This window comes from Cynocephalus volans, chromosome 4 (genome assembly GCF_027409185.1).
Source record: "Cynocephalus volans isolate mCynVol1 chromosome 4, mCynVol1.pri, whole genome shotgun sequence".
NCBI classification, from domain to species: domain Eukaryota; kingdom Metazoa; phylum Chordata; class Mammalia; order Dermoptera; family Cynocephalidae; genus Cynocephalus; species Cynocephalus volans.
This window is the reverse complement of record NC_084463.1, coordinates 165309149-165327644: the sequence shown is the minus strand read 5'-3', so window position 1 is coordinate 165327644 and position 18496 is coordinate 165309149. Positions and strand designations below refer to the sequence as shown.

At 50.6% G+C, this 18496-nt stretch overlaps 1 protein-coding gene across 1 annotated transcript in view; it reads left to right on the top strand.

Moving 5' to 3' along the window:
• The window catches only part of SHANK2 (SH3 and multiple ankyrin repeat domains 2), a 476261-nt gene that overhangs the window by 44940 nt on the left and 412825 nt on the right, over window positions 1–18496 (top strand). The window contains exons 7-8 of the mRNA XM_063092864.1: window positions 1920–2036; window positions 12693–12770. Coding sequence (XP_062948934.1) covers window positions 1920–2036; window positions 12693–12770 — 195 coding nt within the window. The remainder of the gene's footprint in view (window positions 1–1919; window positions 2037–12692; window positions 12771–18496) is intronic.

Here is an 18496-nt window from a genome sequence, read left to right as displayed (position 1 = left end):
TCTGCTCCGAGCGAGTGGCTCTATTTGACCTCTCAGCGTGGGTCAGATTCCGACCCTTGGTGGGAAGAATGGCGTCATCCCACTGATGTCACTTAAAGCCTCCTACATTCAGATCAGCTCGAGGAAGAGGAGCAATGAGTCTGGATTAGTGCTTCAGGGTTTTTGTGGTCACGTAGTTCTCTTCCCTGTTGACTATATTGCAGCTAAATTACGCTATGACAAAGTGTTACCTCCTAGAAGTCCTTTGGAGAGCGCTGATGAGCCAGGGCTCCTTCAGCTTAAGGGGGGAAGGTACGCCTGGTCTTTGTGGGTTTGAAATATCCAGCTATGACTGTAGCTCAGTGTCATCGAGGCGCAGTCTGTGTATGTCTCTCTGTCCCTCCTTCCCTCTCACGCATCCCTCTTGTGTTGACGGGCCTCAGCAGCTCCAGGGTTTGTAATTTTTCTGCTGGCCATCCTGGAAGAAAGAATGCCTCTTTCTGTGTAGTTCTGACATGTGTTCTGGCCTGGGGACTTTGCAGGTCCTCTGGGGTCACGTGGGCATCCCCGCACCATGCCTGTGTGCTGTGCCCTCGGCGGGGTGGGTCCTCCAAGAGTGGAGGCCCCCAAAGGAAGATGCACATGGTGTTGCCAGAAGAGAGGTGGGGGCCAGGGAGGTAGAAGCAGCAGTATCTGCCGTAAGGATCTGCTTTCTGAGTTAATGAGGGTTATTTTGTGGGAGGCACAGTGATTGTAAATGGATGTTTCTCGGGTTTTTTTAAGAAAGCTCATCCAATTAATGGTTTCAATATCTTCCCTGTCATCTTTCCTCCCTATTAATTATCGAGGTGCAGCTCTTTCCCACACACCTTGCAGAGGTGAGGTTCACCTCCCTGTGTCTCAATTATCAACAATGCACCGTTAATTAGAGCTTGTTCAGTGGCCACCGTGAAGCCTGATGCCCTGGCCACCCAGCGCTGCCTGCCCTCGGCGTGTCTGTTTCCATCCTGACCCCTGGGTGAGCGCTGTTCAGATAGGACCCACGTTTCTCTCTGTCTAAGTATTTTGCCCCGAACAGGACAGAGGTTGCCTGGTCCTTGGCAGGGACCTCCTTGCTTCTGTGAGCCAGGCTGGGGAGGGGCCACACTGGCTTATTGTGCAGGGCCCTTTGGGGACCCTTGTCCCACGTGATTCCCATATGCACCTGGCGAGGGCAAGTGTCGTTTCCATTTACGTAAGCTCAGAGGTGAAAGTTCTGATAAGTGGAAGGTCTGTGACTTGGGTCCAGATCTTTTTGGCCCCAGCGCCCTGATGGTTCATAAATCACATACGTTGCTCCCCTAGAAGGGCTCAGAAAGGGGTTGGTTTCTGCCCTGCCCTGCCTCCTGCACCCTGTGTAGGGGCTGGATTGCATCTAAAGCTATAGCGAGGCTGTCCTTTGCTCGTAGGACTGGTGTGGGCTGTGTCCCTGGACACATGGGGGAGAGAGCTGTGTGCCTGTCATGGCTGTTCCTTGCCATCTGCCTGGAGGGGAGCTTCAGAGCCAAGGCCAAGGCTGAGCACCCAGTTTGCATTTTGTGGGGCCCGACACCAAGGTCAGGGAAAGGGCATCGTGTGTCTCTCTGGGCTTCTAGGCCCCTGGATCTGAATGGAAGGAACTTTGGGGCCCCTTCCCAGACCACCTGTCCAACAGCTGAGCACAAGTCCCCCAACCCATCATAAGGTTCCTTCTCCCCGATCCACAGCCAGGGGTCTGGTGGCCACCCTGAGTATGGGGGTGCAGCGGGGCTGATGTGTTTGGGCCCCTAGTCCAGAGTGGTGGGTGGGCTGTGGCCTGCTCAGGCCTTGCTGCACTGCCGGGTTCTGGTGGAAGCGGCCGAGTGGCATGTGGCTGGTCGTGCCACGGGTTCTGGGTTCACAGTGTGGCCCCTGTGTTTCAGGCCTGCAGGTACGGACACGTGCAGCACCTGGAGCACCTGCTATTCTATGGGGCGGACATGGGCGCGCAGAATGCCTCGGGGAACACGGCCCTGCACATCTGTGCCCTCTACAACCAGGTGAGTGGGCAGCTCACAGGGGGCATGTGCCCACCTGACCCCGACCCCGACCCCGGGCACACAGCCCCGGTGCGGTCCTGAAGGCCCTGCGGGGGTGTCTCATGCGTTCCTCACCTGCTGCCTTGATGGGAACCATTGCCTTATAGTAGAAAAGAGAAAACAGAGCCCCAGGGAGGCAGAGAGAGTGGCCAGGTCACGCAGCCGGTGCCTGCCGGAGCCAGCGTCAAGACTCGGTCTGTTCAGCTGCGGGGCCCAGCTCCGTGCTGCCGACGCTCCAGAAAGGCAGAAGCAACTGGGGCCCTCCTGTGTCCACCCTCCGTGACTGAGGGGCAAACTCTGCTCGGTTCTGGAGACTCTCACCTGCCCCGCAGTGGTCTCTACTTGGGACGTGGAGAGGGGCAGGTGAGAGTCCCAAAGTGGGGAGGGACGTGGCTGGCAAAGCCCCCCAGACAGTTACGCCACCCCTGCCAGACACCGCTGGCACCATCAGGTACCGAGAGCAAGGCTTCCACCTCTGCTTGGAGCAGACATGCCCTCAGAGTGCTTTTTTATTTTTTTTTTAAAGTGGTAAAATAGTACCTTTTAGTCATTTTAAGTGTACAGGTCTGTGGTGTTAAAGCGCATTGACACTGTTGCGCGGCCGTCGCCACCGTCCATCCCAGAACTTTCTCATCTTCCCAAACTGAAGCCCTGTCCCCACTACACACTGACTCCCGACTCCCCTCTCCAGCCCAGCACCCCCCATTCTACTTCCTGTCTCTGTGCATCTGACGACTCTAGGGACCGCATGAAAGTGGAGTCACACAGTAGTTGTCTTTCTGTGACTGTCCTCTTCCTCTCAGTGTAACGTCCTGCCCACAGGGAGCGTGAGTGTGACATGGCACGGGGGAGCGGCGCCCCATGCAGCACAGGTGTGCGCTGTGGGCTGGACGTGGGAGGCGAAACCAGGAGCCGCTGGTCCCGCGGGAGAGCAGGAGGTCGCGAGGGCTGGAGGCAGCAGGGCAGGCTTGTGGCTCAGTGTCGGTGAGAAGGGGCCCGGGCTCACGGGCCATGGGTGGGGTTGCAGGCTCCAGGGAGGGGGTCCCAGTTTTCCTGATGCTCAAGTTCAGGCTAATTCCTGGACATTGGTATTGAAGGTCTTCTCTGCCCCTTCTTTTATTTATCTCTTTCTCTGATTTCAAGGCACTTCAAGTCTGGAGCATGGTGACATGTGGACACTATACCAAGCTGCCAAGCTGGGTGGGGTGGGGGTATGTGGCTCTTCCCCCTGGAGGAACAGAGGCGAGATCACAGAGGAGGGCTCCGCAGGAGGCCTGCAGGCTCTTTGCACCGGGGTCCAGCCTCTGCTGGTCGTCAGCATCATCTTCCCAATCCAAAGCCGTGATCCCATCCTCTTGGCTCACTGTGGCGTCTAGGGTGAAGTCTGAAACCGTAGCCCATACCTGAGTCCTTTTCCAGCTCTTCTCCATGGACACTCACCAGGCCAGGCCCCTTCAGCCATTCTGAAATCCCATGTCACTTCTCGCTATTAAGCCTTTCTGGATTTTTTTTTTGCCTGGGAAAACTCCTAAGCATCCTTCAAGACCCAACTCAGATATCCCACCCACATTTAAGCCTCCCCTTTATGATTCCCTGAAAGAATCTGTGTTCTTCATTCTGCAGCCCTTTGCAAGACATAGCCAGGGTGACACACCCCGGACCAGGCCATCACTGTTCCTACCCGTTCCCCCTGCTGACGTCCCTCCCCTTGGTTCAGCATCCTCAGGGTCATTAGCTGCCATCTTTCATGGTCTCTCCTGTCCCTGGCACAAAGAACAGCTGGGCCAGATGGGGATGGGGTAGCATTTCAGCTGGGCTTGAAGGAGCGTTTTGTAGAGCTGTGGACTTCTTCCTTAGGGAAAGCGCATCCGTGCAGTTTGAGTGGAGCTGCGGCCCAGGTACGCCACCGCGTTTGCACGTTGGGATGTTCTGTCAGTGCAGAGATATGCTACTCATCCACATTAGAAAAACACATCATGAGGCTTAGCTGTGGCTGGTAAAACATCTGCACCAACATCTGCTTCCTAATGATGCATTAGATGGGGAAAACATTCCTTAATATTCCCCAGTAGATTCCAAGCATATTTTACCTTGGGGAAAAAAAAAAGTGTGTTTTCTGTCTCTTGAAATAATTATGGACAAGGTGGTCTTTGAAAGTGTTGGTAGTTTTTCCTTAGAACAGGTTAAGACATTTTGGTTATATTATATTCCCAATTATTCGTGGGCTGACATTGCCATATCATTGCATGTCCTCTGCGTCTGTGCTCACCCTCAGCTGCAGCTCACAGGGGGTCCAGAGCTGGCCCAGGCTCTCAGGAAAACCCCAGGCACCTGAGGTCAGCATAGGGGTCAGTTAACTTTTTCTGTAAAGGGCTAGTTAGTAAGTCTTTCAGGTTTCAAGGGCCACATGGACTCCGTCATAACTATTCAACTCAACTGTTGTAGTGCAAAAGCAGCCATAGACAATATGTAAACATGGCTGTGTGCCAATAAAACTTTATTCACAAAACAGGTAGGGGGCCAATTTGGAATATAAGGCTGCAGCTGCCCCTCTCCCCAACCAGAATTATAGACAGACTCTGCTCCCCAGGGCTGAGTGGCTTCCCCTGCAGGCCAGGGAGCCTCTGGAGGTGTGTGGAGAGCTGTCCTCGTTCAGGGTCCTGGGGTCCTCAGAGGCAGCCTGCTGCTATCCAGCTCCAGCCTGCATGCCCCTCCTCTGCAGCCTGGCAGGAATGCCTGAGCTGATGCCCGCCTCCCATTGCCTCCAAGGCCACTGTGTCCCTCAGAGGCTCTGGGCTTGTTGGCCACTTGACCCCCGGACGCTATGTCTAGTCGGAATGTCAGTGAGTGTTCTAGGATCTAGCCTCATGAATCCCTCATTTCCCCCTCTGGGATTCTAGGCTGGTCTTCCATCTCCTCCCTGAGGCTCTCCCCCAGCTTTCACTGATGTAGTGAAAGAAGCTGGTCCGAACTGCGTCCCGGTGTGATTCTGAGAGGCACGGCATCACCCCCAACCCCACCGGCGCTTTGAGCCAGCTGTCTGGGAGGAACAGACGGCCTTAGTCTCACACACTGCACGTTGTACATAACCCAAAGCTTCTGTCCTGCCGGTGTCACCACCTCGCTGTGCCCACTCCCCTTTCCACACATGTGCTGTGGCTGCCTGAGACCAGGCTCAGGTGCAGACAACAGAAGCCACTCTGGCAACTCTTAAGTAGAAAGAGGCATCACGCAGGGAACACACACAGGGCACACAGGGCAATAATATTGAGAAATGGGCTGTCCCGGAGGTAGACAGAGTGCCTTTGAGTCGGGATAGGATTCAGGGAAAGGAGGTGAGCAGCAGCCTCGGTGAAGTGGAGCAGGAGTTTGAGGATTCATGGCAGGTTCCTTCTGGTCTAAACCATACCTTGTCATGCTGTCTTGGGCAACCTCCTATCTCTCTTGGGCCCTTAATTTCCTTGTCTGTAATGTGGGAATAGTTATATCTAATTTACAGGGTTGCTAAGAGGCTGAAAATAGAAAACAAACACATGGTATGCTCATGGTGGATGCTCAGTAAATAGTGGCTGTTATGATGATGATGGTGGTGATAGTGATGGTGATGATAGTGATGGTGATGGTGGTGACGAGTGATGATGATGATGATGGTGATGATGGTGATGGGTAATGATGGTGGTGATGATGGTGATGATGGTGAAGATGGTTGTGATGGTGATGCTTGATGGTGATGATAGTGATGGTGATGATGATGATGATGGTGATGATGATAGTGATGATGGTGATGGTGATGCTGATGCTGATGCTGATGATGATGGTGGTGATGGTGATGATGATGATGATGGTGATGATAGTGATGATGGTGATGATGGTGGTGGTGGTGATGGTGATGATGATGATGATGATGGTGATGATGGTGGTGGTGGTGATGATGATGGTGGTGATGATGATGGTGGTGATGATGATGGTGGTGATGATGATGGTGATGGTGGTGGTGGTGATGATGATGGTGGTGATAATGATGGTGATGATGATGGTGGTGATGGTGATGGTGGTGATGAAGGTGGTGATGATGATGGTGATGATGATGGTGATGGTGGTGGTGATGATGGTGGTGATGATGATGGTGATGGTGGTGGTGGTGATGGTGGTGATGATGATGGTGATGATGATGGTGGTGATGATGATGGTGGTGATGATGATGGTGATGATGGTGGTGGTGGTGATGATGATGGTGGTGATGATGATGATGGTGATGATGGTGGTGATGGTGATGGTGGTGATGATGGTGGTGATGATGATGGTGATGATGATGGTGGTGGTGATGATGATGGTGGTGATGATGGTGATGTTGGTGATGGTGGTGATGGTGATGGTGATGATGACGGTGGTGATGATGGTGGTGGTGGTGGTGGTGATGATGACGGTGGTGTTGATGATGGTGATGATGATGATGGTGTTGATGATGATGGTGATGATGATGGTGATGGTGGTGATGATGATGGTGATAGTTGTGGTGATGATGACAGTGGTGATGATGATGATGCTACTGATGATTTGCCTTAACAAGCCTCACTTTATTAAATCTAAAAGCATCCCGGTTTGTGAGTTGGTACATGTGTTTTATCAATTGTAGGCAGGCCTCAGCTCCACACTTCTAATATAATACACTGTGACCAGAGTATTCTGTCTTCCTCGCTTATGAAATTGACTAATTAGGACTTTGATGATTAGCAGCAAATTGTATCTAATCTGTCAACTGCCTCAGACTCCTGCTGGCTTTCTGAGAGCTCGAGAGGGAGGGATACAGCCTGGTGTTTGTTTTTCTGCCCTAGATAATGAAGGAAGAGAGTGAGTTTTAAATATCAAAGGTTATTAGGCCAGGCCAATTTGTCTGGAAGAAAAAAAAAAAAAGGAAAGAAAACAAAAGGCAACCTGCCTCTCTGAAGCAAATCTTCTGTTTCTAGTGAGATCCTAGGTAAGAAGGGTTGGGGTGTTTTCTGTTTGCATCTCTGTGCCCTTGCTGGTGTCCCTCGGAATGCTGTCTGCTCGCTGGCTGCTTCCCGCTTCCATGGGTCGTTACTGGAGAAGTTATCCTCCTCGGCATCGAGGGTGCGGGTCCTGTTGAGTGAGCGGCTTCCACATGGTCTTTCCCCGTAAGTTCCACCAGTGAGCTTTTGGTAGATGCTGTCAGGGGTTTTCTCTTTATACAGGTCAGAAGATCCAGGCGTGGTCCAAAGGTAGTTTGATTAGTAAATGGCAAAGCCAGGCTTCCAACCCATGCCCTCCCCCAAGATTTGGGGGACACATTCCCGTGACCCACTGATTGGGGCAGGTTGGGGTTCACCTGAGCACAGGTTAGGTAGATCCACCTGAGTCATGTGAGGGCTACGGTCTCATCCACCCAGCCCTCGCCTTGGGGTGCAGCTGTTCAAGGCAAGGGTTTGTCTTTGGGACCAGGTTCCAGCCCCACTCTGGTGACATCAATGTCCCATCTCCTTACATGTTACCACTCTACCATTTTACTAATCGCATGCAGCTTGGTCGTTTGTAGGTTTATGGCAACCAAGACAGGCTGATGTTAAAGGATACTTTAACCTGGAAGCAAATTCCTGACTTACAAGTTGGAGTATGTAGTCATTCATGTCTGTTGACATTTAAGTGAAGACCACCTAGGTGCAGTCATCATGAAAGCACTGGAGGAGTCTTGGAAATCTGTGTTAAAGTCCTGGCTGTGAGGTTCACTGTATGATTCTGAGCAAAGCAGTCACCACTGTCTCTGCGCTGATGTCTGTCATCTGGCCCCTTTGCTGATAAAAATCCTCCCTGCCCTCTCTCCCAAGCTCCCTTGACCGCACGTGCTCCCCACCTTCATTCCTCACTTGGGGCAGGTCACCATCCATGTGGCATTTCCGTGGTCATGCCTCTGTCCCCATCTAGCTCTACCCCTCAGCGCCATCTCTTGGCATCTGTGCCTCACACTCCTGTGACCCAAATTCTGTGATCTCAGGCAGGCCTGTCTGTGTCCTTCAGTGCCTTCTAGAAAACACCGACGGCCCCCAAAGAGCACCCCAAAACTAACCTGTACCCTGACCTCGAGCAGTGGTGTGCACTGCCTGGCCGACAGCCCCATGCGGTGACTGTGTCGATGACTTTAGTTTAGCGACTCCTCCCCACACTGTAGATAATCCCTTCTCCCTGCAGCTCAGGCTTGATGTCCGGACCGCTCTCCGTTCCTCTCCATGCCCTCGCCCCGAGTCTTATCCACCCCGTCCACCCCCGCCTGCCCCTTTCCTCTTCCATCCTCGCCTGGTCTCTACTGTCTCTCCCTGCCCAACTGCATCCTTTTTCCAGCCTTTCTTCCCTCAGATCTGCTTTGCACAGTGCCCCGGTGCTTTGTGCCATGCAGATCAGCTCGTGTTCCTCCCCTGCTGAAAATCCCCTTCACACCCACCCAGAGACCTGCATCCTCTGGTCCTTGTCCCCTGGGCCAGCTTATTTCACGCCTCCCTCAGCCTAGCTTCTAGGGCCCAGCCCTGTTGGCTGCCTCCTGTTTCTCACTGTGCCACACTCGTCCCTGCTCAAGGACTGTGCACTTGTCCCTGCTGGGAATGCTTCCCCCACTGGCATGCTTGCCACCTGCCCTCTCCCCATCAGAGGCCCTCTGTCCTCATTCACGTGGCAATTCCAGGCCTTTGGAATCCCTCAAACTGTGGCTGCCTGTTTCTTTTCTGTCCACGCTCCTGCCCAAGCCGGCAGAGACCTGGACTTTCTGGTTTCTCTCCACGTCCCCAGGGGCTCGGACAGTACCTGGTATGTTCGTGACTTGATAGCAACTCATCTTGTGCATGAATGAATGTGCTTTCTGAGTCTGTCTCTTCATCTGTAAAATGAAAACAGTGGGCTTCTGCAGCAGGTGGGAACCCTGAGGCAAGGTGTGCCCTTGGCCAGGCACAGGGTGGCCTCAGAAATGCTCCTTGTGGGGGGAAGGCACATTTGTTAAGCAAAGTGCCTCCCAAAATTCATGCCGAGAGAAAAACTGGCAGTGAAATGGTATTTGCGATGCCTTGGTCCTTAAAAGAAAAATGAAAATTGCTTCTGTGTGATTATTTCACTGACTTATTTGAAAGGATGACGCCTTGTTGAGTAAGTCCCACCTGTAGAAGGAACTCGCAGCCAGCAGCCGTGCAAGGGAACTGTCAAGCTCTGCCCTCCACTGGCTCATGGGTCTCCCCTCCCTCCCTTCTGAAGCTGCAAGCTTTGGCAGTTTTCCACTCACCCCTTCTGGGCCTCTGTCTCCTCATCTGCAAAATGGGCCTCCTGTTATCCCCAGAAGGGACCAGGACGGTTGAATCAGAAGGAACAGGTAGATCCATTTTCTGAACTGCAGGACATACACATGCACACATGCACACACGCACACACATGCACACACGTGCATGCACACACGTACATACAGTGCACACATGTGCTCACATGCACGCACACGTGCACACATGTGTTGGGGTATGATTGTTGTGAAGCCGAGTGAACCCTTCTCCATTTAACTTCACAGTGGGTAGCTACATCCTGATCTCTCTGTGAAGGCTGGCAGACATCCCAGGGATGGTCCCATGCTGGCAGGTGGGTTAATATGGACTCAATCAAAGTAGTCCCCGTGTGAGGCAGTGGAGGATTTTTCTAGGATCCTCTGTGTATTCCACCTGGGTAAGTGTGCACAGCAGTGCCTGGCAAAGGTTTATTTTTAGCCGTTTACAGGAAGTAAACATCCTTTATGATAGGGAATTTCAGGGACAGTTCTTGCTGAGAAATAAGGAACATTTAAAAGAAATAGCAAAAGTCAGGAGAGGGGGTGTCCTCAGCCCCCTCCCTGAGTAGGACTCTTGGATTCCAAATCCTGACTGGCCATCTGTGGACTGTCAGTACTCGGAGGTTCTTCCAGGCTGCTGGGCTGCGTGCAGGTAGAGCCCGGGGCAGATGAAGCACAGGGTGAGACGCACAGGACCAGCCTTCACGTCCCAGCTGACCCCCACCCGGGGGGACCCGCGACCTTCTGCCCTCTTCTCTCCTACCTGCCCCAGCCACGCCCCAAGTGAGAGCCTGCGGAGATTCCTCCTGTTCTCCGAGCCTCGGGAAACCTGCTACTTGTGGTTGACATCCACCATCAACATTTGGAGCCGTCGAATGCAGGTCGTCTGCCTCAGCACTATGGACGTTTGGGGCTGTCTTGGGAAGTGTGACATGCTTCACAACATCCCAGCCTTAATCCATTAAGTGCCAAGTAGCACTCATAGTTGCGGCAGCCAGAAATGTCTAGACATTGGCAGATGTCCCCCAAGGGGCAAAATAACCCTCGGTTGAGAACGGGAGCCCTGGGGGTGGGGAAACCCATTGGAGTCGGGGTGCGGAGGCACTTCATCACCCTGCAGGGGTGGGGTAGGGTGGGTTCAGTCTTCCTGCTCTTCCACCCCCCTGGCCAGTCTGACCTTTCTGCGGGTCGGGGTGGGCGACTCACAGCACCATCTGTGGTCCAATCCAGGTCACTTCCTCACGCCCAGCGCAGTGCGTTCCGCAGCATCCCCGGGCAGAGCCCTGTGCACAGAGGTGGCCTCACATAGGACCTGAAGCAGTGTGCACCCCAGCAGGCATGCAGATGACTATTTACATAGACGGCCACCAAAGCCAGCCCTGTGTGCACCCAAGGCTCCAGGAGGCCGAAAGCTGGAGAACGCAGAGGCCGGGTGGTCTTTTTCCCATGGCTCAAACCCGCCCCTGCCCTGTCTCACGTATTGTAAGTGGCCACGCGCTCTCGGATGCCTCCCCCAAACTGGAGCTCATAGAATGGGGTCCTTCTGCCTCAGGCTCTATTTCTGCATTCCCAGGTGGTTTTCTCATTCATGTCACCATCATGAGTGGCAGCCCTGGTGGGCCCCTCACCCAGGTCACGGGCCCAGGGTGGCCCCTGCTTTGTCCCAGGGCTCTATGTGCTCTTGTGACATGCGGATGTCTGCCAGCGTGGCCCGCTCTCTCTTTGTCTTCTTCAGTAGATAACACCTCTGTTAAGATATAATTCACAAACCACACAATTCACTCATCTAAAGTGCACAGTTGAACAATGTTTGGTCTATTCATAGAGTCGTGCATCTCCATCATAGAACGTTTTCAACCCAGTACCCGGTAGCAGTCGCCCCCCATTTCCCTTCGGCCCTCCCAGCCCTAGGTACCCGCTGATCTCCTTTCTGTCTCTCTGGAGTTTTGGCGTTCTCCCAGGTTCTATAGCCCGTGTGCTGCCCACTCACCAAGGCCCCTTGCCGTTCCCCGGTGCAGTGTTCCCCTTCTGGTCAGGGGTGGGGTGGGGTCTTTGGCCTCTTGTTTCAAGCAGCTCGCTGGGTGGGAATTCCTGGCTGGCTGTTTTATGTATTCCCTCATTTCATAGTTATTAACTGGGGGTCAAGTCTGGGTGATCGTACAGTTGTCGGTACTCTAGACTGTAGGTAGAGACGGCGTACCCAACGTGTGCCCAGTGCAGGTTTGGCTGCGACTTGCATTAGGGCCATGAGTGCAGAGCTCTTGGAGAAAGTGTGCCTGCCCTTCCGTGTGACCACGAACACCAGCCTGTACTCGATCAGTTAAGTGCTCTTCCAAACATTGTTTACTGTGCCAAATAGTCAGCTGCACTTATTAGGCAAAATATCCTACTGTCAGTGTCTCGGCATCAGTATTTTACCACCCGCCTTTGCATTCGTAGCTATTTGCACCTGCTCTGCCCTGGGAGCTTCCAGAGGATTGGTGTGTTCTCTGTCAGCCCCATGGGCAAATAGTAGGTGCTCAAAAGTGGGCAGAGATGGGGGGGGTTTTGTTGAAAAAATACATAGGAAATGAATATTGCCTACTTAAACAAATGCTTTAAAATATGTATATAAAAGGTTCTTGCTGTTCTCTCCCCAATCCTTCTCCCTTCCTATGAAACTAAATGCTATTAACTAACTGGAGCACATCCTTCCAGACATAATCTTGGTTTTCTACAACATAGACTTTAAGCTTTTACAATGTAAATGAAATTAAGCTGTATTATTGTTCTGAGACCTGCCTTTTACTTAAAAGTTCTTGGATATGTTTCTTGTCAGTTTGTATCCATCTGCCTTGTTTTGTCCTACATTGCCTAGATGAAGAATGTTCTAGAATATATCTCCGCTTCCCCCTATTTTAGAACATTTATGCTGCCTCCATATTTTCTTTTCCTTCATTTTTTCTTTTTATATTTTTGCTTGCGGTATTTCACTTGTTATATATTCTATACGCACGTACAAGACTTTCTGTAGAATAATGTCTTAAAAAGTGGAATCATTTGGTCATGGACTGTATATATTTTAATTTTTTTGAGATTCTGCCGCACTGCGGTCCAAAGCATTTGCGGCAGCTAAGCCTCGACTGACAGCACGCGGGAGCCCGTTTACTCTTGTCCCTGCATCTCGATGGACGGAATGTGCCCTCCTTTTAAATCACTGTGCATTCATGTTTCTAAGATTCCTCGTGGGCTTGAGCCTCCGGACGGATTTCTCTGGAGAACGTCCATGCCACCGTTTTACAAACAGATGTCTTCTTTTCAACTTGCAGGACAGCTGTGCGAGAGTGCTGCTGTTTCGAGGCGGAAATAAGGAATTAAAAAATTACAACAGCCAGACTCCATTTCAGGTAAAGAGAGTTCCCGAAAGCAAGGAATGCCTGCGTGTGCATTGTCCTGGGAGACAACTTTGCCTTTGTGCACGTGGTGCTGTGTGTAAGACGTGATGTCGGCTCGCTCCTTGCGGGTGTTTCTGTGTTGGGGGCTGTACCTGCTCTTGGTGTTGATGCCGCTGACATCGTCTGGTCTGCCTGTTCGGCACTAGCTTATTTCCTATCAGATTAAACAGAATGAATAATGCAGCGATTCATCTATGTGGTTTTCAAGGAAGCAGCTTTGGAAAGACAATACAGACATGGGTGCTTTTAATCGAGCAGCTGGTAGAAAATGCTGGCTGTGCCGCCCATCCCTGGAGTGGGGCAAGCTCCATGTGAATCTCATGGGGGAGGGGGCTTGTCACCCGCCGGCTCCCCTGCGGGGTCTGCTGTCCCAGAATGGAGGGAAAAAAACCCCAAGCTGGCGTTGGCGCCGGGGTCTTCCATGGTGGTATACACAAACCCAGGTTCTAATTATTTTTTCAAATGTGGCAAAATGTAATACACAACTTAACCTTTTAACCATTTTAAAGTGTACAGTTCAGTGGCACGAGGTACATTCACGATGTTGTGCAACCGTCACCACTGTCTAGTTAAGAACACTTTTATCACCCCAAAGGAAACCCTTAGCCCATTACCAGTCACTCCCCACTTCCTTCCCCAGCCCCCAGGCAGCCACTCTCTGTCTCTCTGGATGTGCCTATTCTGGACGAGTCATACGAATGGAATCGTGCAATATGTGACTTTTCATGTCTGGGTTCTTTCACTCAATATAATGTTTTCAAGGATCATCCATGTTGTAGCATGTGTCAGTGCTTCAATCCTTTTTATGGCTGAGTAGTATTCCCTTGTGTGGATATGGGGCTCATCTAATATTGATGCGACTGACCAGATAGCTGATAGTTTAGGGTGGAAAAAAAAAGTGTGTATATATTTGTGGGTTGTTTTTTTTTTTTTTTAGCTAAATGCGCTAAGTTATCAAATTGCTTTTTGATACTGTACGTAGTCAGATGTATTCCCTGGAACTGACTTGACTGGGTGATTTATAAAGAACAGAGATCCATTTCTCACAGTTCTGGAGACTGGGAAGTCCAAGGTCGAGGGGCTCATATCTGGCGAGGGCCTTCCTGCTGTTTTGTCCCAGAACAGAAGGCAGAAGGACAAGAGAACTCAGGAGAGACAGTGAGGAAGGGGGCCGAACCCATCCTTTTATCAGGAACCCCCTGCTGCCACAACTAAACCTCTCCCGCAAAGACAGCAGTAATCCACTCACGAGGCAGAGCCCTCGGGACCTCATCTCCTCTTAAAGGTCCCACCTCTCAACACTGTTGCACTGGGAGTCAAGTTTCCAGCATGCTTTTGGGGGGATAGATTTAAACCATATAACATCATGATTCTCCTCATTTGGGAATAATTTTTATATACCATTAAACTGGGAGAGGTCTTTAATTTAGAACTGACTTCCATGAATGATTTTACTAATGCTCTTCTTAGACATTACCAATATGTACAGACTTGATGTCTTAAAAATAAATGAGATCAATCCAACAACTGGGCTCAGATGTTTAATAACCACCATTAAAGAGTTTACTTAATTCTTTAAGCGTGGCGGGCCTGGATTTTTGTCTCTGATCTTGCTGTTTGCAAATGTTTAATATAAAAGGGATCATAGAAATAGGTTCCTGGTTTGCTAGTGGGTCTTTAAAGATTACAATTACTGTCTAGGAAAATGTCCTCCTTCCAGTGGTGGGTTCTTCATGATATGACCACACCTGCCTCTGTGGGGTTAGCTGTGCACTAGTGGGCTTGGTTTAAAGTTTTTGGTTTGGTTTTTGTGTTTTTGTGTTTTGCAGTTAAATAATATATTTCTTTTGTCCTTAAAAAAAAAGTCAAAAAGTTGCTTACATTGCTTAGAAATAGTAGTTAATCCAGTTTTGGTCATGGCAAGCACTTGCGTAACACAAAGGAGCCCTTTCTGACTCTCCTGGGCAGTGGCTTATAACTGCCGTGTGGAGTTCCAAGGAAGCGAGTCTTTCATGGCATCTAGGCCCATGTGGGTAGCCTGCCTCCTCCGGTCAGTCCCCACTACTTCCCATTGCCACAGGCAGTGACCACCTGGAATCAGGACACCCTTCCTATGTGAGTCCTGGCAGGATACTTAGTACACCTTCACGGCAGCAAAACCACGCCAGTGCATACCCAATGCCATCTGTCTCTATTTTGCTAATGACAGTCCATCAAGTGCCACAAAAGAAAGTTTTGAAAGAAGATGCAAAAATGCCATTGAACCGATCGGACTTTGTCCCCTGCAAATGTTGGTCCTGTAACCAGTGCAATCAGAGCCTGGTTGGTCTGCACGTCCAGAATGAGCTCTGACTGAATATCAGGAGCTGGCCTCCTTCACAGCTTCCTGCTTCATGTCTAAATAACACGCAGAGACTGGGTTCACTCTACAGATCCTTGCCTGTAAAAGGTCTCCAGCTATCATTCTCACTCAGTTCTTCCCCTCCCAATATGAAAAAGGAATCATTTAATATTGAGTTTCTGGGAAAATGATGTCTTGCTGCATCATTTTAAAGGGACCAAATACTTGCACCTGGAGAACGTTGATGAAAGTCAGCCGCTGTCAGTGACGCAGGCTTTCTATGAAATCTTGGGCTGTTTGGCAGAGTTCATCTGGCCAAGCCTCTGCTTAGTGATTTAATTCAAATGCTGGACCAGCAGCATCAGCGAGACCTTGGGGACTGAGAGATGCAGACTCTCACTTCACTCCCAGGCCCAGTGAGTCAGAAGCTCTGGGGGCAGGGCCTGTACTCTGTGCTCTGATACGGTCTCCAGGGACTCTGACGCCTGCTTAGGTTTGAGAATCAGAAGACAGACAGGAGTGATTTATCTGAGGAGGAGGAAGGGGAGGAGAAGAAGCACTTAAAACATCACTTGGGTGTATCTTGAACAATGAAGATGACGATGGTGGTGACAGTGATTGTAATGGTGATGATGACGGTGATGATGACAGTGATGATGGTGATGGTGATGATGGTGATGATGGTGATGATGATGGTGATGATGGTGATGGTGATGATGGTCATGATGATGGTAATGATGACGATGATGATGATGATGGTGATAGTGATGGTGATGGTGACGATGATGGTGGTGATGATGGTGACGATGATGATAGTGATGATGGTGATAGTGATGGTGATGGTGACGATGATGGTGGTGATGATGGTGACGATGATGATAGTGATGATGGTGATGGTAATGATCATGGTGATGATGATGGTGATGATGATGATGATGGCGATGATGGTGATTAGGGTATTGATAACGATAGTGGTGATGATAATGATGAATCTTTCCACTTGCACAGAGTTTTAAAACTCACAAATGCTCTTCTATATGTTCTCATTTAATGTTCAACAATCCTATGACGTAGCCTTTTTTATCCCCAGTTTATGGGAGAAATGGAGGCACAGAGAGATGGATAACCAGAATCCCATAGTCAGTGTCTGAGTCAGTGGTCCCCAGGCCTCCCGACTTCCAGTCCATGGCTCTGGGGTCTGGAATGAGGAAGATGCTTTCTTCTGGGATGTGACTCATCTTGCATCCTGGCATGGAGTGAACAGCATCAGGGACCCTTTACATTTTAGATTGTTCAGTCCAAGATAGCAAACATCCTGATTCTGAAGACAAAGAGAAACAGAATTGAAAGAGTCCACAAAGCAGAAGACCCAAGCCAAGAAGGGGGATTGTCAAGGGGGAGAGTAGGAAGAGCTGTGACGAGTAGTTTGAAGTGTCAGCTCACTAGGCTCTAGGACCCAACTGCTATTCAAATGTGAATGCAGGTGTTGCCGTGAAGGTGTTTTGTACATGTGGTTCACATCTACAGTCAGTTGACTTTAAGTAAAGCAGATTTTCCTCTGTAAGGTGGGTGGCTTCATCCAATTTGTTGGAGGCCTTAAAAGCAAAAACCAACGTTTCTCAGAGAAGAAGAAATCCCGCTTCGGGACTGCAGCATCAGCTCCTGCCTGAGATTCCAGCCTGCTGGACTGGCCTGTGGAGTTAGGACTTGCTAGCCTCCACCGTCCTGTAAACCGATTGCCTAAAATAAATCTCTCGGTATTTGTGTATATGTATATATGTATGTATATGTAAAGCATACACATCTACTCAGATATACACATATATACAAATACACAGATTACAAATATGTGTGTACGAGGATACTTCAAAAAGTTAGCAGACAAATGGAATTAAAACATAATACGAATCCTTCCATGAACTTTTTGAAGACCCCATGTATATATATTTGTGTGTGTGTGTGTACACACACACACACACACACACACACACACACACACACACACACACACACACACACACTCTGTTGGTCTGTTTCTTTGGCTGATATGCAGGAGAATTGAGCTGAAGGGTTGTCTCTACCACCCAGCAGGTACATTCCAGAAGGGACTTCATTGGTTTTTGGAGGTGAGGATTTGAGCCCCTGGAGAGGGCAGCCTTTCTCTCCATGTGCCCCTGGGCTATAGATGGTCTCTGGTTTGCAGGTGGCATTCAGCAGTTGCTAATCAGAGGTATCCGGAGCAGGGGTGGGTGGGTGGGGCTGAGGAGGGAAGGAAGCGGTAATGAGAGACGTGCTGAATGGTCTGCATCCAGTGCCAATACAGGTAGGGAAGGGCGAGGACGAGGTGGGGGAAATGATGAAAGACACCTTGAAGCGCGTGACTTTTTGGCAGCCCCTCAGTGAATAGGACCCACCCAGCCCTGCGCTAAGCCTTTGGGCAGGGTCCTGCGAAGCAGGTCTCCTGTGGGCTCCACTTGGTGAAGAGGTCAGGCCAACGGCCAGTGTCACAGAGCTGCTCATAAGGGGACGGTGGTGGCTGCACAGGCCTGCTGGACCCCAGCCTCTGTGTCCTTCCTTGGTCATTACGCTGCCTGTAAAGGGAGGAGGAGACAAGCCAGAGCCAGAAAAAAGAACCGAATTTTAAATTCCTCCAGAGTCAGGAGATAAATCCCAGGGTGTGGCAGCCTGTGCGAAGCAGAGCCGGGTGTTCGCGGACGCCCCTGGGCCCGCCGGGCGCCGCTTCTCTGCTTCTGACGCTCTTCCTTTGGAGATTCGTGGGCCGTGGCCTTTCTACGGCAGGTTCAGTGGGGGGAGGACTCAGCCCCTGAAAGTGACCTTCTGTTTCCTGAAGTGTCAGCTCCTGGCTTTTGTCCTCCAGATCCCTGAAGCATCTCGTTTGCTTTTGCTTGGAGCTCCAAATTGAGTTCCCACGTTTAGCCATTTAGCCAGAGAGAGAGGAGCAAATGTCACGCATGACAAATAGATGCCAGAGCCCTGTGCCAATGACCAAGTGCGCTGTAATTCTCCTAATTGTGCCATTTTGAAGCCTCTGCTTAGTTGATCGGTGGGCCAGTGATAAAGTCTGCCTGCTGCCTTTTTCTAGGAACGCAATGAAATCCATTTAATGGGCCGCTCTAGTCCCTACTCCATCCAGATGCTTTCAGAATTTCTTTCCTTGTTTAGTGATATGGTTGTGCCTCATTTTGTTGAAATCCGCATGGATTTGGGAGCAAGGTCAAGGTGATTGTGTGTTCTCCCATGACCTTCGTCTTCTGTGCAGAATGTCATGAGCAGTGTCCCAGGGTGTGCACCCGTGGTGCTGCCATCTGCATGACAC